Below are 24,237 nucleotides of genomic sequence, written 5' to 3'. Positions count from 1 at the left end.
CAATGTCCACATCCTGGCAACTGCAATGGTGACCCACCGAAAATCCAGTATTATGGTAACTTTACTTACACAACTGTACTATGTTGTAAAATGCATCAGTGTTGCAGTAGCCTAAGCTACCCTCCAAGCTAACAACCTTGTGGTGGAAGGTTTGTATGCCCCTACAACATTTTTGGTGTAATCTGGAGCTTTGTCCTCCTGGTATGTTCATTCTTGGCAAACTGGTCTGAGAGAAAGAACCAGGCAAAGTTTGCTTAAATGTAGAAATAGAGTTTAAAAATATGTGATTAGCATCCATACTAAATGACTGTGGCTTGAAAAATAAGGAATTTGCTTATTGGACATGTTTTCCTACAAATTTAGCAAGAATGTATGCATTTTCACACTGTCAGTATGAAAGAATGTATGCATTTCACACTGTCAGCAAGAAAGCTAGCATGCTTCCTTAAAGAATGGACAACAGAAAAACAATCTGTATGTGTTTCTATAATATGACACTGTTAACAAAGGAAGTTTGAATGGACATGCTTTTATCAAGTCAGCATTTGTACAAGATGGCTCCTTAAAAGACAATACCAGCATTATTTCTCTACAGGATGAAAACATATTTTTCTGCAAACACCAGCAAACAGATGTTTTCACACAAAGACCAAAATAGAATACCAAGGAGAAAAACAGGATGTAAAACCACTATAAAGAGACTATAGCAAATGAAATTGTTAGGAGAGGTATTTTGTTCAGGAAAGTTATCTTCTATGCTGATCAAGAAGTAAAGTGGTACAGTGTAACTAAAGCTGCAACAGTAGTACATGTGGTTTGTTATAAAAAGTTATTTATTAATTACTGATTTTAAAGTGACAGAGTTTGGTGCTGCATCAGTGTATATTCTGCAAGTTTCTGTGGGCAACAGACTGTGAATGCAATTATAACTAGACTATGATTTCAACAAAATCCAGCCAGCAAGACCTTAGTGTCTTAAGAAGACTTCGGATCCATCACAGTAAGCAGCACTATGATTATTCATTTTTCAATGGTGAGCCTAGCCAGCATTCAAAAACAGAGGCAGTGGTGATGCCTGCAGAGGGTCATTTCAGTCAAACTGCAGTAACTAACATTTGTACATATGTGTAAATCCTAAACAGAAGTACTCCAGTTTATGCAGCTTGCAGCAGTATAGTTTCTCAGACGCCTTAATCCATTTTCAGCCTGCAGTGCAGGAAAGTCACAGTGCCATAAATTCTCCAAGAAAGGTGAACGCCAACTTTTTACAGCATCTCTCTGCCTGCTGTATTTCACCAGCTTCTCAAGTGACTCCGAAAAATTTCCAGCCATCTGCAACAACAGCCTGATCACCTGTTTTCTTGCTATGTGGTAAGACCTTTTTCTGTGTCACAGTTTTAGTATGGATGCTATTAGACAGAATTCAAGCAGGTGTAAGCCAAACTTTACTCTTAATGTAGCAGAACAACCAGATAAAATAAGAAGTAAACTGCAATGTTGGTATACACAGCACATTAGTAAATGTAAAACCTTATTAGGACAAGTTGATAGTAAGGCATTATGCAAATGTATTACAATATTTGACTGGTATCTCAAAGAAAACCATGTGAGGTATGACAAATGTTTATTGTGTAAATCATATGAAACTGCTTTCTGTGTACAATGTCATAAAAATAAAGTGCATGCCATTATTGAAAGGTTAGACTGTACAGACAATTTTTTTATGGTGAAGAACCAGAAAAAGTTAATATGCTTACATTATATTCAGATGTTGAACAGTTATGTCCTGTCACCACGTGTATAAGGTTTATTTCAGAGTTATACCAACAGTCAAATCAGTTGCTGACAGAACCTCCGGTATACCTTGTTACAAAAGAATTTAATAAACTTCTAAAAGACAGACACAATGAGTTCAGGAAGTTTAGACAAGTTATACAAACATTTTTTAAAACTGCATAGGAGTTGTAGATTCAGCAGAACAGGTTACTGAAAAATGTCAGAAAGACCATGCGACATTACAGGAAACTCTTGAACAGCAGTTATAAGATAAAGAAAATAAATTAGCTGAAATGACAGAGAATGATTTCCTGCATGCAACAGCTGAGCTTAAGAAAACATTGCAAAAGAGCAGGGAACTACAGCTGAGCTGTAAAAAAGAGATATATTTTATAATATATTTGTGTTTTGAAAATGGTTAAGCATACATGTTAGGATCTGATGTATGGAAAAATCATTCTCAAATGTTTTACAACTTTCATTTATTTAAAGCAAGACATTTATCAGTGCTACAGTAAAGTAGAGCATATGACTGCCATTCTCATAGCATAGTCAAAAGGTAAACAAAACAGATCTAGAGCATAACAGTAAAAATCTGAAGTCACAAGACTGACATGTATGTATTTTCTTTTCATACTGAAGTCACAAGCTTGACATGTATGTATTTTCTTTTCATATAAAGTACATCTGTTAAAATGCACAAGAGAAAAGACAGACAACAGCAAATATAAATAATGTAACTATAAACATGTGCTAGTTAAACCAATATCTATTTTATTTTTTACATTACAATGTTTTTATAATTGTATAGTAACACCACACCAAACAGTAAAAACTCTAATAGACAATTTTAAAAATAAATAAAATAACAGATGGCATTAGTCAAGCAGTCTTTGTAAAATGAATGGCAGGGCAGTTAAATAAATAAAAAATACTGAAATCCAAGTTACAAAAATATGTAAGCTAATTGTAAAGTAATGTCTAGTTATGTAGTATAAATGCATAGTTATGAAAATCACAAATATAATACTGTTTTATAACTGCATTCTAATATCAAGCTGCAAGTGTATTAACAAACGATTAAAGGAAAATGCTAAAAGGGCTTAATTATGGTCTACATAGTTTAAAATGTGAACTCAGACCTTCCCAGACTGGATACATAGTTACAGGAAATATTGAGCAGATAAGGTAAAAAACAAGACTGATTGCCAGACAAGTGGCTTGAGTTTTTTCTAAATAATTACTGTTATTCAAACATAATTGTTAAATGTTTACATGCAACACTATTTGGTAATTGTAATAAAACATCACAATTGTGCATACATGTCACTGATAATCTGTTTGCAGGTAAATGTTAAAGTTACATCAAGTACAGCCAGCAGATGGGCTATAGTATACACACAGTTAAAATAAAGTATACAAGAGGGTGCAAATAACTACAAGTAGTAGTAGACAGCAAAGGCAACAGAAAATATATATTCTGTCATTGAAAACAGACAAAAAATTATCAAATCAGACAAAGTTCCATAGTTTGTTAGTAACATAATAATGCAAATGTATAACCAAGTGTTGGGCTGACATGCATTCTATACTCACAGCATAAAGCAAATAAACAATTCTGCAATACTACAGAGGGAGGGTTACCTTCTCAGTGTTACATTGTGTGAGCAGTATTGCAAAAGGATCTAAAATAAAGCTACAGGAAGAAATAATATCTCATTCCTTCTTGACAATACTCTTTTGGGGGGAGGGGAAACAGTTATTAATGCATTAGAAATACTGGTAAACAGATTAAACTTGACAGAATAAAATATTTTACAAGTTGCTAATAGCTATTATGCTAGTTATTATTGTATTGTTTAGTATTACATTGTATTTATAACCTGTTAAACTGTAAAGCTATACAAGAGATGGCTTAAACTTGCTTTATTAAAGCTACACAAGAGAAAATAAAGATATGTAAAAAATGAGCAATACTGGTCACTATTTTTAATATGTTTTTGGCAAGACAATGTTGGTATGCAAAAGCATGAACATTTCTAATTGTTGGGTATGTAGTTGCCTCTGGTGTCAATTCCACTAGATACTTCTAAAGAGGAATAAACATTTTCCAATATTTTGCTTGATGTTAATGTTACTAAATCTGTAAGATTAGACTAAATGCACTTTACAGTCTTTGTTTGTACAAATACAGAAGAATTCAGTACAAATTAAATTAAAAAAATGGGTCTAGGGTACCTACTAGATTGAAATGCATGAGTAGCAAACAGTCTGTGTAGACATATACTGTATAGGACACACTGTAAAGTAACACATTCAAAAGTAATTTTTCTAGTTGTAATTGTACCACTAGTTGTAATTTTATCACTGTTTTTTGGACCACCATTTTATCAGTACCAGTATGGGTTACCCCAGTTAGACAAAAATTGTATTAAAATATTGTACTCTTACAGCTAATGGACTAATATGTACATAGCATTATTTAGTGTGTAAATCATTTTTTTTAAATCCTCAAGTATTAAATATACTGAAATAATTACATTCAAATATTTATTATCTAAGTCCAGTTCAGTACTTTACCAAGGTGTTTAATATGTTCACTTCACTGTCAACCAAGGTGTTAATGGGCAGTTGAAAAATATGACCACAATGTTATGGTTAAAATTACATTGAAACTATATATTTTCAGCAGTGTATAAATGCTTGCAGTAGCACATAGTTTTTGTCTCTTATAGATATTAGTCCATTTATAATCTTTTGGTATAAAATTATTAATAAAAGTAAACAGTTAATTTAACAGTTGCAAAGAGTTAATAAAAAAGTTCTAAGTCATAAATTGGGTTCTGTGATTGCAAAAGAACAAATTAATCAAGTTAAAACTAAAGCAGATACAGCCCATAACTGGTGAAATATTTTCACAAAATGGTCTTCAAAAGAAAAAGTTGTTAAATACATTGAGTTTTATAGTAATACTTGATATCATTGTATTAACTATGTAAAATTGCATTTTGACTTGTTGTATCAAAAGAAGACTAAAGGTTTTGTTTCCTAATGTGGTTTCTATATAATCTGATCAAAAATACATATCAGTATAAAGTGTTTTGAGTATTTTTTAAAATAAAAAGAGGGAATTGTTAGAGTATACTCAACAAGGTATTAGGTTGAAAATACAAATATGCAACATAAATAAGGTATAAAATAAAGCTTGCCTATATATAGAAATAAAGTTTAGCAATATGTGATTAGCATCCATACTAAATGATTGTGGCTTGGAAAATAAGGAATTTGCTTAATGGACATGTTTTCCTACAAAATTAGCTAGCATGCATGCATTTCATACTGTCAGCAAGAAAGCTGACCTCTTACAGACTTAGTAAAAATGTAAAAAAAAAAAAAGGATGCATGCATTTCACATTGTCAGTAAGAACGCTAACCTGCTTCCTTAAAGAATGGACAACAGGAAAACAATCTGTATGTGTTTCTATCATATGTCACTGTAAGTCAGCATTTGCACAAGATGGTTCCTTAAAAGACAATACTAGCATTATTTTTCTACAGGATGAAAACATATTTTTCTGCAAACACCAGCAAACCGATGTTTTCATACAAAGACCAAAATACAATACCAAGGAGAAAAACAGGATGTAAAACCACTATAAAAAGACTATAGCAAATGAAATTGTTAGGAGAGGTATTTTGTACAGGAAAGTTATTGTCTATGCTGATCGAGAAGTAAAGTGGTACAGTGTAACTAAAGCTGCAACAGCAGTATGTGTAGTTTGTTAAAAAAGTTATTTATTAAATACTGTTTTTAAAGTGACAGAGTTTGGTGCTGCATCAGTGTATATTCTGCAAGTTTCTGAGGGCAACAGACTGTGAATGCAATTATAACTAGACTTTGATTTCAGCAGAATCCAGCCAGCAAGACCTTTGTGTCTTAAAAAGACTTCGGATCCATCACAGTAAGCAGTACCTTGATAATTAATTTTTCAGAAGGTACAGAATTAGATGTCCTCACATAGAACAGGAATACAGCAACTCTCTTTTAAAGTTAGTTTAGGAACTTGTAATCAATGGCTTCTGGTGGTTTGGTAACCTATGCAGCCTGGTCATATGGGCTCACTACCTGCAGGGCAAAAGATGCAGTTTAGATGTGATGCCAAATGAATGGCAGGTGGGAGTAACAGACACAAGGATGGACTAGACTTTGAAATGGAAATTAGCTCTTGGGATACATAATGTCATTTCATCTCTGTGATGGAGCTGGAGCTCACATGGAAGACTGAAAAGAACATTACCTTTACAAGATACAATTGGCCTTACCTTTACAAATGGTCCAGATTCTGGATCTGTTCTTCCTAACTTGGAGTTTGTCCTTCCCACTTCTTCCTTCCTATATGTGACCCTCAGAAATGACACAAAGAGGGAGTAAAGGCCCCAGCTCTGGGCTGTACAGCTGAAATTGTTTCCATTAGATGAGAGACTTGTTTCACTGCAATTACAAGTTGCAGAATGGAAAATTGTGTCTGTTTTTGTGCATATGTGCCCATCAACTATTTAGGGAATTCATCATTCATACAGACTATGTCTCAGGTGCTCATTAAAGTACCACCTGCTCACTGTGTGATTTAACTGAGAAACCTCACTAGTTGTGGGGGCTATTATGGGGATACTTGGAGAGGACTTGTATGCTAGTCAAGGATTATCCAAAATCCTCAAAAGTGTATACTGTTACCAAAGTACCACTTCCTCAAAAGTGTATACTGTCACCAAAAAAACTTTTGCAAAAGGTCAATGACTAACTTTGTAGTCATGGCATCAGGCCCAGTGCCACATGTTTTGGACAGATGGCTCAAGGAAAGTACTGAACTGCCAACAAATCACGACTTGGTGGTGCATTTATTCAGATAACCAGGCAGCAGCAGCAGCTGGAAAGGCAAGGTAAACCAAAACGAGGACCAAGCGCATCCTGAGACTGCATCACAGAGACTTCTGTGAGAGGTAACTTCAAATACAACCTCAAAAGAGCTTTTTCTCTACAATGAGGAAGTGAGTTATGTGCAGTCTGAAGAAGGGACTCAGTTCAAAACCTCAGTAGCTGGAATAGCTGCAAGGACTTTTGGATGAAATATGGTCAATGACTGTCATGATAGTAATCTTAGGTATCATCCACAGACATCAGAGGGAAGCTATCAAGATAAAGCAAGAGGCCTTCAATGCAATGCTAGTAAACAAAGACAGATAGAGAGAGAGAGAAAGAAAGAGAGTGTGTGTGTGTGTGTGTGTGTGTGTGTGTGTGTGTGTGTGTGTGTGTGTGTGTGTGTGTGTGTGTGTGTGTGTGTGTGTGTGTGTGTGTGTGTGTGTGTGTGTGTGTGTGTGTGTGTGTGTGTGTGTGTGTGTGTGTGTATGTGTATTTGATTAGCCTATAGAAAAATAACTTTCAGATGGCATCACTGAGGTTCTGGAAAACCTCACTGGGATTTAGGGATGGGGCATTGCTCAAGTTGTTCTCATCAAAGGTGAAGAAATATTGAACTTGACTGGGGACAACATAGAGAAATGGAAGACGTATTTTAAGGTGTCAGGAGCAACTGATGAGATTTCTGTCCATTTCTATAAATTAGTTCATTGTTGTGATAAAACAGTTCTGGAACAGCAAGGATATGAAATTGGATGAGATCTGGATAGAAATGCAGAAGGCTCTGGATATTGTTCAGGTGTTATAGATCCACAGATTCACAGATATTCCATGGCCACTGATTCTTATGACGACTTACACCTAACCAGTACCTATCCTCAGGCTGCATCTCCTTCTCTAAGAGGGCCAGACCAGTCAATCATGAAATCAATTTACAGATACCCATCCGGTCATCTAGTTTCTGTTTAATGAAAAAATAGTGAATTGCAGTGCTTAATGTATACGAAAAGTTTATTTCATTGATATGGATGGCACTGAGTTAGAAATCTGACCCTCCATCGTGTTTAATCTGTTGCTGGATATTAATGTCCCTAAGATTTTGGTTCTGGTATTGGTATGGATATTGGACTCATGGAGAAACTGGTGGTCCAGGTCGATCACATCTATAATGGAACATTACGTGAGACAGAGATCCCACTTAAAAAGTCTATAAGATACTGAGTAAAGGGACTGAGTTTTGAGTCTGTCTTAGTAGCTTAGAGACTTTAGGCTGTGATTTTTTTGGTTTGGAAGCTCTGAGGTCTTTCTAATTGTTTTATATGTTTAGTGAGATACATCCTAAAGGTGATGCTGTACTCAGTAATAGGCTTAGTCAGAGATGAGCATGAGAGACCTTTTGATACTTTTTGAAAATTATTATAGGCTTTCCTAACAACCACTGTCACATGTTAGTCAGAAGAGAGGGAGATACCAATCCAAGTACCTAGATCCCTGACCTAATTTTCATTTGGTAGAGGTGTGCTGTCCATATAGTATGATGAGAGGAGCAGTTGTCTACCAAAAATGATGCATGTACACTTTTTAGAATTTAGTTTGAGCATATTTTCATTTTGGAGGGTTTGAATATCATAGGGTGACTTAACAACCAGAATTGTTATGGTTAGCCAGAAGTCTTTGCTCTCTTCTTGGAGGTCTGAGAAGTAAATACCAAAAAGGAGAGGTCCCACCACTGAGCTCTGGTGGACATCACTGGTCACTTTCATACTTTCTGATAAAGCACCTGCAACTTGCACTCTATGAGTTCTGTCTTTCAACCAGTTTGCTATACCTCTTAACACAATGGGACAGTTTTTAAAGTATTTAGCTTTTGTATGATGACAGCATGGGGGTGGTTTTGAAGTCCTTGGCCAGGTCAAGATATGTTGTTTACACTGCACGTCCACCATCTGCAGCCTCCATAACCATTTTGTAGAACTTCACCAGATTAAACAGACAGGATATACCCTTCACAAACCCAAACTGTTGGGGGGTCAAGTCTAATAAGATTCCTGATGTCGCAGTTCATAAGATCTCTGCCTTTTTTAATTTCTCCAAGTCTCTTGGGTTTCTAATACCATGACAGGAATTGGCCCCATTCCTAAGTCAAAGTATGATTAAAGTTCATGAAATTAGTATTGTTTCAATCTTTGTTGTTAGCCAGAAGTGCTCTATACAGCACCCACAATGTGCCCAGTAATGACTCCTGCAATTCATATGGAGTTACATATATCGGTAATAGATCTATGTATGACTGTAATTTATTTTTTATAAAACCCATTGCTCCTACTACTATTGGAATTGTCTGGGTATCCTTTCACATTGCCCTCACTTCTGCCTGCAACTCCTGGTATTTTATGACTTTGTGTCTTTCTGTATGTAAGACACTGTAGTCACTGGATGTAGCAATTTCAATGATCAATGCTACTTTTGTCTTCTTTTCATGGACTACTATATCTGGTTTTCTCACATCTATTTTTGAACTGTGGTAATGGGTGATCCCATGTGATAGAAACCTCATAATTTTCTATAATGCTTTGTGACTTATGTTTCCAGTGTTTTTCAACCACTTCAGTGTTATAATGTTCGCACAATCCCCAGTGCAACAGTTTTGCCACAATATTATGCCTTTCAGTACACAGTCCTTCTGCCATTCGTATGTCAGAACCAGCAACAAGATGTCCAACTGTTTCCAGTTCTGTTTTACAAAACCTACATTTGTCTGTTTCACCCACATGTTCAATGGGCTTTGTAAACCAATGTGTATGTAGTCCACTGTCCTGGGCACCAATATTAGCCTTTCATCTTTTGGTTTAAATTCACCTCTCCTTAACCATTCCTGCATTCGATCCTGATCAACATGACATTGTTCCAAGACTTTTCTATACCTGGAACTATATTTATGCATTTTCCACATTTCTTGCCTTCTCATCTGGATCCTTCACCTTATATTCTTTTTTTTTGGCACATTCAGTTGCTGCCTGATTTTTATCTACTTCTGGTTTGATTTCCATTCCTGCTTGATGCCTAAGCAGGAAAGTAATTTTAGACTGATTATCCTCATGTTTCAAAACTTTGGTATATACTGATTTTTATAAATCATTTGATGAGCATGAAGCATCCTTTTTGTTTTCTTGTTCAAACATTCCAACACCCTTTTGGAGCCAGTCCTTCACTCCAAAACTGTAAGTTAGGACAGGAAGTGTAAATTGGTTTACAGCTTGGACTTTGTTCCTAGATGTCAATGCTGTTTTCAGTATTAATTTTAGTCTTCTAAAGTAATCCTTACCAAGTTTTATTCACATTTATTCATGTTTTATTGTTGATCCTTCATCATTTCCGAAATATTTATACACTCCCTTTTGCTCAAGTTTTTTTATATCACATTCCTGTCCCAGACTGATGTTTTCTTGGTGCTGCAGCTTTCCTTGCTTTAAAGGTTGCTTTTCAACATTTATCAAGACCAAATGACATTCTTACATCATCTGAAAGGTTTTGACCACTTGCAGTTGTGTTTTCAGTTCTTCATCTGATGAACTATACAGTTTTAAATCACCCACAAATAGAAGATGAGAAGTCTTTATACTTTGCTGTTTTCTGGGAGCCAAATTATAGCCGTGGCCTAATCTGTTAAGTAGACAGCTTATTGAGTTAAGGGCAAGACAAAAAAAGCAGCGGTGACAAACAGTCACCTTGGAATATTCCTCTTTGAATTTTTATCACTGGAATAATAATTTGTCCTTCATCATGGCTTAACTGCAAAGTGGTTTGCCACTGTTTCATAATCACTGTAATTTAGTCGGTCAGTGCTGGGTGTATCATACATTTTTAAGCACTCTTTTATCCATGAATGTGGGATACTGTCAAATGCTTTTTTGTAGTCTATCCATGCCATATTTAGATTCTTCCCCTTTTACAGTTCTCTATTATGACTTTATTTAACAACAAACGATCCCTTGTTCCATATGACTTTCTTTTATTACCTTTTTGTTCTACTGCCGTGATTGAGTTTTCTTCTAGGTGACTATAAAGTCTGTCACCATCATTTCCAGTGTACAGTTGATATGCCATTGTAAGGCAAGTTATTGGTCTATAGTTTATAGAATAACTTGTAGATTCGCTCTTAAGTAGTAGCATTGTTTTTCCCATTGTCAACCAGGTTGGTGTCCATTCGGGGCTGTTAACACTTTCAGCCAGAAGTTAGGTACTGCTCTGGGCCTGGGGTTTTCCATTTAGGAGCTTTTCTTAACTTTGTTTCAATCTCTTTGGCTACTACTCATCCCATTTTATATCCTGTACATTTGAATTTCTTATTCTTTCTTTTACTTCTTCTATCCAGTTAACATCTTTGTTATGTTCCACAAGTTCTTCAGAGATATTTCTCCAAAATGTATCAATTTCTTTTTTTTAGTGGTGTTTCAATTCTTTTTGCCTTGTTTCTCAATTCTCTAAAAACTATTTGGGTCATCAGTAAATTGCTTATTTTGTACTTTTCCTTTATATTTATCTGAATATCTTCTAGGTTTTCTGCCTGTGCTGATATGTTTAGTTTATTATTTGTGATAGTAGATGATAGATCCTGATCTGTTCTGATAGTGCACATTGCTTTTATCACATCTATCTTTCTGAGTATTTGTATCTGTTCCCTCTTCTATACTCTTCTAACAGTGACACCTCTTGTCTTAGTTGCTTCATAGTTTTCTCTATTCTATACTTTCAAGATCACATTTGATTTCTCCCCTTACTGACCTGTGTTTTTGTGGTGACTGTTAATAATTTAGCCACACACTAATATATCCAATTTACTTCTGTTACATCGCATGAATCTCCATGGAAAGTCCTAATTACTGTGTTCATTTGTTTTACCAAACTTCTAACTTTTGGGTTTTATTGACTTTCTGTAGTCTATTTCTTTCAGCAATTTTAATATGTCTGTCCATCTCTATTAAATCAAGCAACTCTTCTCTTAGATCATTTTCTTCTAATCTAAGGGCACATTCTTTGTTCTCCATTTCCTGCGGGTGTTCTATAGAAAGTTCTATTGCATCTTCCAGTGCCACATTCTCTTCAGTTTCAACCTGTGTCATCCATTGCTCTTTCATATGGGAACTCACTGGCCTATCACTCCACAACATTAACTGTGCTAGAGATGACACAGTTTCCTGTTCCTTCCCTTGCTGTGCAAGTCCAACTGAACTTTTGCTTCCTATAGAAGGCTCTAAAGTATCTTCATATGGCAACGGATCAGATGTTTCCTGCTCTACTCATTTCTCCTTAATTTCGGAATCCATTACCCTATCCTGATGTGATGAAATCAAAGTTAGATTTTCTACACTAAATCCTTCATTTTGCAGGTAATCCATAAACTCACTTTCTATTTCTTGAACTTCTCCATTAATAATCCTCATTTCTACTTTTCCTCTTTGTTTTCTTATTTTTTTGAATTGTAAAATTTTTCATATCCGGATACGTTTGCCTGTATTTCTCTTCAAATATCTTTGATATTGATTAGTTTTTCTTTCTCCTTTGCATAAAGATCGCATCATATTAAATCTCTTTCTCTTTCCCATGTCCATATTTCTTCTTTTTTCTGTATTTTGTTCCTCCTGTTTCTTCCTACTTGGGGGAGTTGTTGTTCCATCATACTTTCTACACTATAACCTTCACTTCGAGGTGTTCCATAACTTCAACTTCTATTTTTTTAACTTCTACTTTACTAATCTTCTGTTCTACATTCCCTCTTTCTGATCTTATTTTTTGTATTGTGAAAGTTTCCATATCTGTCTGCCTTTGCCTGTATTTCTCTTTGAATATCTTTGGGGCTGCTTTTTTGCATTGATTACTTTGGCTTTGCTTAAATATTGCACCATATCAGGTCTCTCTTTCTCTCCTGTGTCCATATTTCTTTTTTATACCTTTCAAAAACCTCTAGGTTTTGTTCTTTATATTTTTGTCCTTCCTTATTTGCTTATTTTTCCAAACAGCCCAATGGTTCTTAGTCTGTATAATGCTTTTCATAAATTTGTTGTATTAATGAATGCAAATTTTTATCTGAAACTTCTGCCAGTTTTTCTTGTGCAAGTATTTTTCTTTCCTGTCATTTCTCTCAATCTTTTTGCATATCTTTTGTCTGAAAATTCTGGTCTTCTTGCAAAATGGTAACAATACATAATTTATTTCATATCCTCAGTAGTCTACTCTATCATCGTTATGGCTCTTTTGTTGGCCTATCGATTTTTGTGGACTTCTACTTCCTTCTACAATGGAGGGCATCCTTCCCCTGGGTCTGGCCCCATTGTAGGAATTGTTTCCATATCTTGAAGATTCTACACTGTCAGTTTTACCAGTCCTGGCACCAGTGCACCTATCAGACTTGGGCAGTCTTTAGCCTTGGTCTTATGCACCCAGCTATCTTTTTTTTATTTTTGAACATCCTTCTGTCCATGATATATGCTATATAAAATACAGTCTATATATCAGTATCGTCTTGGTTAGATTTTGTGAAACACAAGGTCCACCTTATGAAGGTACTCACCAAGACTTGAGAATGAATTCAATTTCAACACTACTGCTCTCCTTTGCTTGCTGACTTATCATCTCTCCATTCAGACCCAATTAAAGTCCATTATAATTCATTCCATGACCATGCAGATGATGCTTGTAAGGCTGATGGATCTGTAATTGCCTAGGTCAGTTGTAAAGTTACCCTTACAGAGGGGCATCACCATTGCAGTGCACCCCCTTATGGAGGGGCATCATCACTTCAGAGTGTTACTGATCAGGGGCCAAACCAGCAGCTAACATTAGGTTAAACACTTGTGTCTACAAGAGCATATTTAATATCGCTATCGACAAAATACAAACAAGCTGGATAAAAACAAAAACAACAGGAGACAAACTGATAATAAGCAGGTCCTAGAATCCAAGGTAGAACGCAGTTTTAAACGTAAAAAGATTTATTATCAACTTGAATGCTTTTTGTCACCAGTAATACGGTAACTTCATCAGAAATGAACACAAGGTAAATACAATGGTTTAAAATACCAAAACCAAGTCAACACATGTTAAAAACCAACCTATTAACGGGATGTTTCATTTAAAGAAATAACCCATTTTAGAAATTGTGTATCCCATAGTATTTTAAACCATTGTATTTACTTGGTGTTCATTTCGGACATGCTTATTATCAGTTTGTCTTCTGATATTTAATACCGCTAACTGACCAGCCAGGTATATTGTCAATTCCCATACAGGAAGTAGTTTTGGTCTCAGTTAGAACTTTCAGCAAATTATATTTATACTTAATTGGGGAGTAAGGGATTCAGGTATTATGAGGCTTTCAATAGGAACATTTGTTTGCAAGGATTTTGCCAATGCTTCCTGGGTCAGAATAGAAGGTGACATTATAAATAAGTTTAGAGCAATGTATGGTACTATATGTGGGGTCTTATATCAGAGCAGTGTAGGGTACTATATGTGGGGCCCTATATCAGAGCAGTGTTGGGTACTATATGTGTGGTCCTATATCAGAGCAGTGTAGGGTACTATATGTGAGGTCCTATATCAGAGCAGTGTAGGGTACTATGTGTGGTGTACTATATCAGAGCAGTGTAGGGTAATATGTGTGGGGTACTATATCAGAGCAGTGTAGGGTACTATGTGTGGTGTACTATATCAGATCAGTGTAGGGTACTATATGTGGGGTCCTATATCAGAGCGGTAGAGCAGTAGAGCAGTGTAGGGTACTATATGTGGGGTCCTATATCAGAGCGGTAGAGCAGTAGAGCAGTGTAGGGTACTATATGTGGGGTCCTATATCAGAGCAGTGTAAGGTATTAAATGTGGGGTCCTATATCAGAGCAGTGTAGGGTACTATATGTGGGGTCCTATATCAGAGCAGTGTAGGGTACTATGTGTGGTGTACTATATCAGAACAGTGTAGGGTACTATGTGTGGGGTACTATATCAGAGCAGTGTAGGGTACTATGTGTGGTGTACCATATCAGATCAGTGTAGGGTACTATATGTGGGGTCCTATATCAGAGCGGTAGAGCAGTAGAGCAGTGTAGGGTACTATATGTGGGGTCCTATATCAGAGCGGTAGAGCAGTAGAGCAGTGTAGGGTACTATATGCGGGGTCCTATATCAGAGCAGTGTAAGGTATTAAATGTGGGGTCCTATATCAGAGCAGTGTAGGGTACTATATGTGGGGTCCTATATCAGAGCAGTGTAGGATACTATGTGTGTGGTCCTATATCAGAGCAGTGTAGGGTACTATATGGGGGGTCCTATATCATAGCAGTGTAGGATACTATATGTGGGGTCCTATATCAGAGCAGTGTAGGGTACTATGTGGAGAGTACTATATCAAAGCAGTGTAGGGTACTACATGTGGGGTTCTATATCAGAGCAGTGTAGGGTACTATATGTGGGGTCCTATATCAGAGCAGTGAAGGTTACTATGTGTGGAGTACTATATCAGAGCAGTGTAGGGTACTATTTGTGGGATCCTATATCAGAGCAGTGTAGGGTACTATATGTGGCGTCCTATATCAGAGCAGTGTAGGGTACTATATGTGGGGTCCTATATCAGAGCAGTGTAGGGTACTATGTGTGGGGTCCTATATCAGAGCAGTGTAGGGTACTATATGTGGAGTCCTATATCAGAGCAGTGTAGGGTACTAAATGTGGGGTCCTATATCAGAGCAGTGTAAGGTACTATGTGTGGGGTCCTATGTCAGCTCAGTGTAGGGTACTATATGTGGGTTTCTATATCAGAACAGTGTAAGATACTATTTGTTTGGGGTATTATATCAGAGCAGTGTAGGGTACTATATGTGGGGTCCTATATCAGAGCAGTGTGGGGTACTATATCAGAGCAGTGTAGGGTATTATGTGTAGGTCCTATATCAAAGCAGTGTAGGGCATGTTGTTTTAGTTTTCTAACATAACTGAAGAAGGACTTATGATTATCTTTGGCTTCAGAGAACAACTAAGTTCATGAGTTTCTTTAGCTGACCTAACAGTATTCTTCAGTTTTTCTGTAATGTTTTTGATATTATCCCAGAGAAGATGGGGTTTGGATTTACTAAATACACTAAGGAGTTTCTTTTTTAGTTATATAGTTTCTTTATGGAGGTGGACAACCATGGTGGTCTGTTTATGAATTAATTGTGATACCTGGTGCTGGAAGGGACTGCTAGGTAGCTTTACACGTTTTTTTTTAAATGGATGTACAATTACATAGTGAAACTTGCTCCTGTATTTAGGTCAAGGAAGGTGCAGTCATAAGTGACTTGTGATATACATTTTCAGTGTTTCATGGAAAGCAAGGAAATATCTCTGGATCAGAAAACTAAAGTGGTGGTCACATTTTTGACAAATGGAGAATAGAGGGTATATCTCAGTCCTAGAGGAATCATTCTCTTCATTATCCTGAGAATGCCTATGTCAGGATGCTAGAAAGGACATTTTATCTGATAGTAAGGCTTCTGGTTTCAGGAGAAGCAATGCAATTCTCCAGCCAAGCCATGGAACTACGGATCAACTCTTTGCCCTTGTAGAGACAATGGAACATAATGGGCATCTGCTAGTAAGGTCTTTATGTGTTTTGTGGCCTTAGATAAGGCATATGGCTACTACCACAGAGGCCATAAAACTACAAGATCCTGGGCAGCTACTACACCCCATTCAGTCACTGTGTTTTCATAGCAAGAACTGCGTCTCCATTTTGATGTTAAGTCAGATATGGAAATGTGTGCGTCTTATCTAACTTTTGCAACAGAGGACTGAAGTGGGCCCAGCCTTGAGATCTGGGATTTGCATCTTGGTTGTATGCATATTATATTTTCCTCTTGTTCTCAACTGAATGCTACCTCTGGTATGCAATGAAGCAGTTTGCTGCTGATTGTAAAGTATAGAGGTCGAATATTAGCACCTCTCAATTTGTGGTTAGGCAGTCTTCCCCCAGAAAGTAGTGGTTTGCTGTTTGTAGGCAAAGGGGCAACAGCTACCTCAAGCAGGGGAGTTTAAGAATCTTGAGACCTTCATCATGACTGAAGTCAGAAGGGTCTAGATTAGACTGGCTAGTGAATAGGTAAGTCAGTGGCGGTATTGCAAGCAATGCACTGAGCTATACTGGTAAAGTGAGTGAACAGACATAGAACAAACCTCTCAATTTATTAGTCACTATATCTCCCTACCCTTACCTACAGTCTTTAGATTGTGCCTGAAAGAGTAACATCATAGATACAAGTTATGCACATCGGGTTCCTTCAAGTGGGCAGCTGGGCTGACTCTCCATGACAGACTAAGCAGCTTGGTAATCTGGAAGGCTTCAGGAGTACAGCAGTTGCCTCCCCAGGTTGTTAGAAAACAAATTAGGAGGCATGGCTACCTGAAGACAAAGCTTCCTAGGTACATCCTATTGAAGATGTACTGAGTACAATCCACTGGGGAGTAGGCCCCAAAACAGAGTCAAAAATGCTGGAGTGATTACATTTCTCACCTTGCCTGGAAACATGTAAGAATTCCATAGCATGACATGGGGACTGATGCTTGGGATAGCAGCATTAGGTCTGCCTGTTCAGTTTGCTGATACTATGATCATTACCAAGGCAATTAGTCTACAAAATGAATGGCTGGATGAAAGGATAAATTAATGACTGAAACAAGTTGAGTCATTTTCTTCAGCTATGTACTTACTGATACTTTAATCTACTCCTTTGTTTTTCAGTTGGCTATAAGACTACTCACTGATGACACTTTTTCTGACAACTCCAACATCATGCTACACGGTCAGCACTTAAATAACCAACAGCTGGCAGTGCCAACACACTTTTATACATATTAAAGTGAGGTAGAGGGAAGTATTAAAATAACTAAACTAACTAACTAAGGAAATACAGACTATTTCTTTTTTCTGAGGTTAAGATCCCCAGAGCTTCCACTCACTATGAGCTTTGCCTTCTACTCTGCACTTACAATCAGCTCTGAATTTGTTGTATTTCTGTCCCCTGATTTTTTCTGGGTTAACTTCTAATGTTCTTTGTAAATATAAATGTATTATTTACTCTTATCCCAGACCTTATCTCCCAGACTATAGAATATTATTAGACCTGTATTTTTAGTATTGTACCTGAATTTTGAAATGGGAGGTACTTAGACCTCTATGATAATTTATGTATTAACCTGTAACATAATTGTATGTAAAAATGTTTTTTGTTATTTTTTTGCACGGAGCTTATCTTCCCGGGCCTCTACTAAAAATGGACATGTATCCAGTTAGACTAGCCTGGTCAACAAATGTAAAATAAAATAAAAATAAATAAATAAATGTTAGGGAAAGGTGACAACTGGGATATGATCTCTGACCATTAGTGGGTTTATGGCTAACCATGGCTATCACTGATAGTATGTTCAATGTTTTATTATCATCTATTTGTCCTTTATTCATGTTGTGCATTATTTGTCTGGATTTGTTTGCTTTATTGTATGGGATTTGTTCACAAGCACCTTAATAATCTTGGACTTATAAGATGAAGTCTGCCTGCAGTAACCTTCCCTTCCCTGAAACTGACAACATGATGGAGCATTCTTGTCAGCCCTGTTAGACGCCCATGACATTTGGCACTGGAAACACTAACAGTCTCACTTGCAGCCTAAATTTGTCCATACGTGGTCTGTGCAGACGTATGCTGTCATTCATTGTCTCCCTGCTTGGGTGAGTTGGTAATCAGGTAACAGAAATGCCCCCATTTTCAGTATCACCAGAGACGGAGCCACATTTAACATTCCTTTCTCTTTCTGTCATACATTTGTTTCCACTTCTATTTCACCATTTCTCTGTTCTACGTTATGATCCTGCTCTGTTATTTCACTAATTAATAATCATAGATTTCCAGTATATTTTGTTTTTGCAGCCAAAGATAACATGCTAATATGGTATCATAGGAGAAAGGGTGCACTTGCTAATGGTGGGGAGGCATCTTAATATGAAATAAAACAGATGGTTATTGTGCTATAACTATGCACAATTTTTTTCCTTTAAGTTCAGTAGCTGACAATTTTCAATGAATATTTGTTGCCTTTACCTTGTCTGCTTTGAGTTCAGCTGCTTCTGCTGTTAAACTCTGGAGAAATTTATCTTGCCCACACAATCTGGTTAGAAGGACCTGAAGGAAAACAGAGAAGGTAGAGTGAAGGGAAAAGTATCAAAGACCATCATAAATAGCCAACAGACATCTCATGCTAAGAGACACATACAGCGTTTCACTAAGTAGTCTTTTACAATTTGGTAACTTTTGGTAACTTTGATAATGGGGATGTGCATGTAGGTTGAGTCCATTTTCAGTGGAACTCAAGTAGAAAATTGCCATAAATATATTTTACTTATACAAAGGTATTAATAACCTTCAGAAACATATTTTATATACAGGGAAACAAAATAAAAACTTGAAAGGCAATCTAAATCTCTTTGACAAAGAAAACTGAAAAATGGAAAATACAAAATGTTCAAGAACACAGAGCAAGCAGTAAGTTTATACCAATTTTTTACTTAAATCAAATTTGATGGGCCCTTTTCATAAATGCAATGGAGAAAGGCTGGCATGCAGATACCAAAGCCAGTAGCAAATCACAAAGATTTGCACACAATAAGGAAAGTGCTTGCCCCATCATGCAGGCATTGTACTCCATGCAAAGAATACATATGTAGACTACCCCCGACCATACGTGATTCTTCACAGCAGCACTATTGGGGTACCCGCTAATCCCAATGGGCTATCCTTTGGGATAGTAGCCATGTATAATGCAATAGTGCTGCACTTGGCAAAACAGTGACCCCCTTCCCATCTAATATGTTGTTTAACATACAGCACTAAGAAACACATCAGCAAGTTAGCAGTAAAAAAAAACACTCCTCTGTTGCATGGTAGGAAATTCCCTTAATATGTTGTTTAACATACAGCACTAAGAAACACATCAGCATGTTAGCAGTATAAAATACACTCCTCTGTTGCATGGTAGGAAATTCCCTTAATATGTTGTTTAACATACAGCACTAAGAAACACATTAGCATGTTAGCAGTAAAAAAATACACTCCTCTGTTGCATGGTAGGAAATTCCCTTAATATGTTGTTTAACATACAGCACTAAGAAACACATCAGCATGTTAGCAGTAAAAAAATACACTCCTCTGTTGCATGATAGGAAATTTCCTTAATATGTTGTTTAACATACAGCACTAAGAAACACAACAGCATGTTAGCAGTAAAAAAATACACTCCTCTGCTGCATGGTAGGAAATTCCCTTAATGTGTTGTTTAACATACAGCACTAAGAAACACATCAGCATGTTAGCAGTAAAAAAATACACTCCTCTGTTGCATGCTAGGAAATTCCCTTAACATGTTGTTTAACATACAGCACTAAGAAACACATCAGCATGTTAGCAGTAAAAAATACACTCCTCTGTTGCATGCTAGGAAATTCCCTTAATATGTTGTTTAACATACAGCACTAAGAAACACATCAACATGTTAGCAGTAAAAAATACACTCCTCTGTTGCATGCTAGGAAATTCCCTTAATATGTTGTTTAACATACAGCACTAAGAAACACATCAACATGTTAGCAGTAAAAAATACACTCCTCTGTTGCATGCTAGGAAATTCCCTTAATATGTTGTTTAACATACAGCACTAAGAAACACATCAGCATGTTAGCAGTAAAAAATAGATTAATCTGTTGCATGGTAGGAAATTCCCTTAATATGTTGTTTAACATACAGCACTAAGAAACACATCAGCATGTTAGCAGTAAAAAAATACACTCCTCTGTTGCATGCTAGGAAATTCCCTTAACATGTTGTTTAACATACAGCACTAAGAAACACATCAGCATGTTAGCAGTAAAAAATACACTCCTCGGTTGCATGGTAGGAAATTCCCTTAACATGTTCTTTAAAATACAGCACTAAGAAACACATCAGCATGTTAGCAGTAAAAAAATACACTCCTCTGTTGCATGCTAGGAAATTCCCTTAATATGTTGTTTAACATACAGCACTAAGAAACACATCAGCATGTTAGCAGTAAAAAATACACTCCTCTGTTGCATGGTAGGAAATTCCCTTAATATGTTGTTTAACATACAGCACTAAGAAACACATCAGCATGTTAGCAGTAAAAAAATACACTCCTCTGTTGCATGGTAGGAAATTCCCTTAATATGTTGTTTAACATACAGCACTAAGAAACACATCAGCATGTTAGCAGTAAAAAATACACTCCTCTGTTGCATGCTAGGAAATTCCCCTAATATGTTGTTTAACATACAGCACTAAGAAACACATCAGCATGTTAGCAGTAAAAAAATACACTCCTCTGTTGCATGGTAGGAAATTCCCTTAATATGTTGTTGAACATACAGCACTAAGAAACACATCAGCATGTTAGCAGTAAAAAATACACTCCTCTTTTGCATGCTAGGAAATTTCCTTAATATGTTGTTTAACATACAGCACAAAGAAACACATCAGCATGTGAGCAGTAAAAAATACACTCCTCTGTTGCATGGTAGGAAATCCCCTTAACATGTTGTTTAACATACAGCACTAAGAAACAAATCAGCATGTTAGCAGTAAAAAAATACACTCCTCTGTTGCATGGTAGGAAATTCCCTTAATATGTTGTTTAACATACAGCACTAAGAAACACGTCATCATGTTAGCAGTAAAAAAATACACTGCTCTGTTGCATGGCAGGAAATTCCCTTAATATGTTGTTTAACATACAGCACTAAGAAACACATCAGCATGTTAGCAGTAAAAAATACACTCCTCTGTTGCATGGTAGGAAATTCCCTTAATATGTTGTTTAACATACAGCACTAAGAAACACATCAGCATGTTAGCAGTAAAGAAGTACACTCCTCTGTTGCATGGTAGGAAATTCCCTTAATATGTTTAACATACAGCACTAAGAGACACATCAGCATGTTAGCTTTAAAAAATACACTCCTCTGTTGCATGGTAGGAAATTCCCTTAATATGTTGTTTAACATACAGCACTAAGAAACACATCAGCATGTTAGCAGTAAAAAATACACTCCTCTGTTGCATGGTAGGAAATTCCCTTAACATGCTGTTTAACATACAGCACTAAGAAACACATCAGCATGTTAGCAGTACAAAAATACACTCCTCTGTTCCATGGTAGGAAATTCCCTTAATATGTTGCTTAAGAAACAGCACTAAGAAACACATCAGCATGTTAGCAGTAAAAAAAATACACCCTCTGTTGCATGCTAGGAAATTCCCTTAACATGTTCTTTAAAATACAGCACTAAGAAACACATCAGCATGTTAGCAGTAAAAAAATACACTCCTCTGTTGCATGCTAGGAAATTCCCTTAATATGTTGTTTAACATACAGCACTAAGAAACACATCAGCATGTTAGCAGTAAAAAATACACTCCTCTGTTGCATGCTAGGAAATTCCCTTAATATGTTGTTTAACATACAGCACTAAGAAACACATCAGCATGTTAGCAGTAAAAAAATACACTCCTCTGTTGCATGGCAGGAAATTCCCTTAATATGTTGTTTAACATAGAGCACTAAGAAACACATCATCATGTTAGCAGTAAAAAATACATTCCTCTGTTGCATGGTAGGAAATTCCCTTAATATGTTGTTTAACATACAGCACTAAGAAACACATCAGCATGTTAGCAGTAAAAATACACTCCTCTGTTGCATGGCAGGAAATTCCTTAATATGTTGTTTAACATACAGCACTAAGAAACACATCAGCATGTTAGCAGTAAAAATACACTCCTCTGTTGCATGGTAGGAAATTCCCTTAATATGTTGTTTAACATACAGCACTAAGAAACACATCAGAATGTTAGCAGTAAAAAATACACTTCTCTGTTGCATGGTAGGAAATTCCCTTAATATGTTGTTTAACATACAGCACTAAGAAACACAGCATGTTAGCAGTAAAAAATGCACTCCTCTGTTGCATGGTAGGAAATCCCCTTAACATGTTGTTTAACATACAGCACTAAGAAACACATCAGCATGTTAGCAGTAAAAAAATACACTCCTCTGTTGCATGCTAGGAAATTCCCCTAATATGTTGTTTAACATACAGCACTAAGAAACACATCAGCATGTTAGCAGTAAAAAAATACACTCCTCTGTTTCATGGTAGGAAATTCCCTTAATATGTTGTTTAACATACAGCACTAAGAAACAAATCAGCATGTTAACAGTAAAAAAATACACTCCTCTGTTGCATGGTAGGAAATTCCCTTAATATGTTGTTTAACATACAGCACTAAGAAACACATCAGCATGTTAGCAGTAAAAAAATACACTCCTCTGTTGCATGGTAGGAAATTCCCTTAATATGTTGTTTAACATACAGCACTAAGAAACACATCAGCATGTTAGCAGTAAAAATACACTCCTCTGTTGCATGGTAGGAAATTCCCTTAATATGTTGTTTAACATACAGCACTAAGAAACACATCAGCATGTTAGCAGTAAAAAAATACACTCCTCTGTTGCATGGTAGGAAATTCCCTTAATATGTTGTTTAACATACAGCACTAAGAAACACATCAGCATGTTAGCAGTAAAAAATACACTCCTCTGTTGCATGGTAGGAAATCCCCTTAACATGTTGTTTAACATACAGCACTAAGAAACACATCAGCATGTTAGCAGTAAAAAAATACACTCCTCTGTTGCATGGTAGGAAATTCCCTTAATATGTTGTTTAACATACAGCACTAAGAAACACGTCATCATGTTAGCAGTAAAAAAATACACTGCTCTGTTGCATGGCAGGAAATTCCCTTAATATGTTTAACATACAGCACTAAGAAACACATCAGCATGTTAGCAGTAAAAATACACTCCTCTGTTGCATGAACATACAGCACTAAGAAACACATCAGCATGTTAGCAGTAAAAAAATTCATCCTCTGTTGCATGCTAGGAAATTTCCTTAATATGTTGTTTAACATACAGCACAAAGAAACACATCAGCATGTTAGCAGTAAAAAATACACTCCTCTGTTGCATGGTAGGAAATCCCCTTAACATGTTGTTTAACATACAGCACTAAGAAATACATCAGCATGTTAGCAGTAAAAAAATACACTCCTCTGCTGCATGGTAGGAAATTCCCTTAATATGTTGTTTAACATACAGCACTAAGAAACACATCACCATGTTAGCAGTAAAAATACATACAGCACTAAGAAACACATCACCATGTTAGCAGTAAAAAAATACACCCTCTGTTGCACGGTAGGGAATTCCCTTAATATGTTGTTTAGCATACAGCACTAAGAAACACATCAGCATGTTAGCAGTAAAAAAATACACTCCTCTGTTGCATGGTAGGAAATTCTTTTAATATGTTGTTTAACATACAGCACTAAGAAACACATCAGCATGTTAGCAGTCAAAAATACACTCCTCTGTTGCAT

At 36.4% G+C, this 24,237-nt stretch overlaps 1 protein-coding gene across 6 annotated transcripts in view; it reads right to left on the bottom strand.

Moving 5' to 3' along the window:
- Positions 1 to 24,237, bottom strand: part of PLEKHA4 (pleckstrin homology domain containing A4) — a 2,050,101-nt gene that overhangs the window by 539,732 nt on the left and 1,486,132 nt on the right. For all 6 annotated transcript variants that reach the window (XM_044059475.1, XM_044059472.1, XM_044059474.1 and 3 more), the window contains one exon: positions 18,823 to 18,903. In XM_044059475.1, coding sequence (XP_043915410.1) covers positions 18,823 to 18,903 — 81 coding nt within the window. The remainder of the gene's footprint in view (positions 1 to 18,822; positions 18,904 to 24,237) is intronic.

Source organism: Protopterus annectens, chromosome 17.part0 (genome assembly GCF_019279795.1).
Source record: "Protopterus annectens isolate FY-2018-M chromosome 17.part0, PAN1.0, whole genome shotgun sequence".
NCBI lineage: Eukaryota > Metazoa > Chordata > Ceratodontiformes > Protopteridae > Protopterus > Protopterus annectens.
Note: the sequence above shows the minus strand (reverse complement) of the source record. Positions and strands in the feature narration are given on the sequence as shown.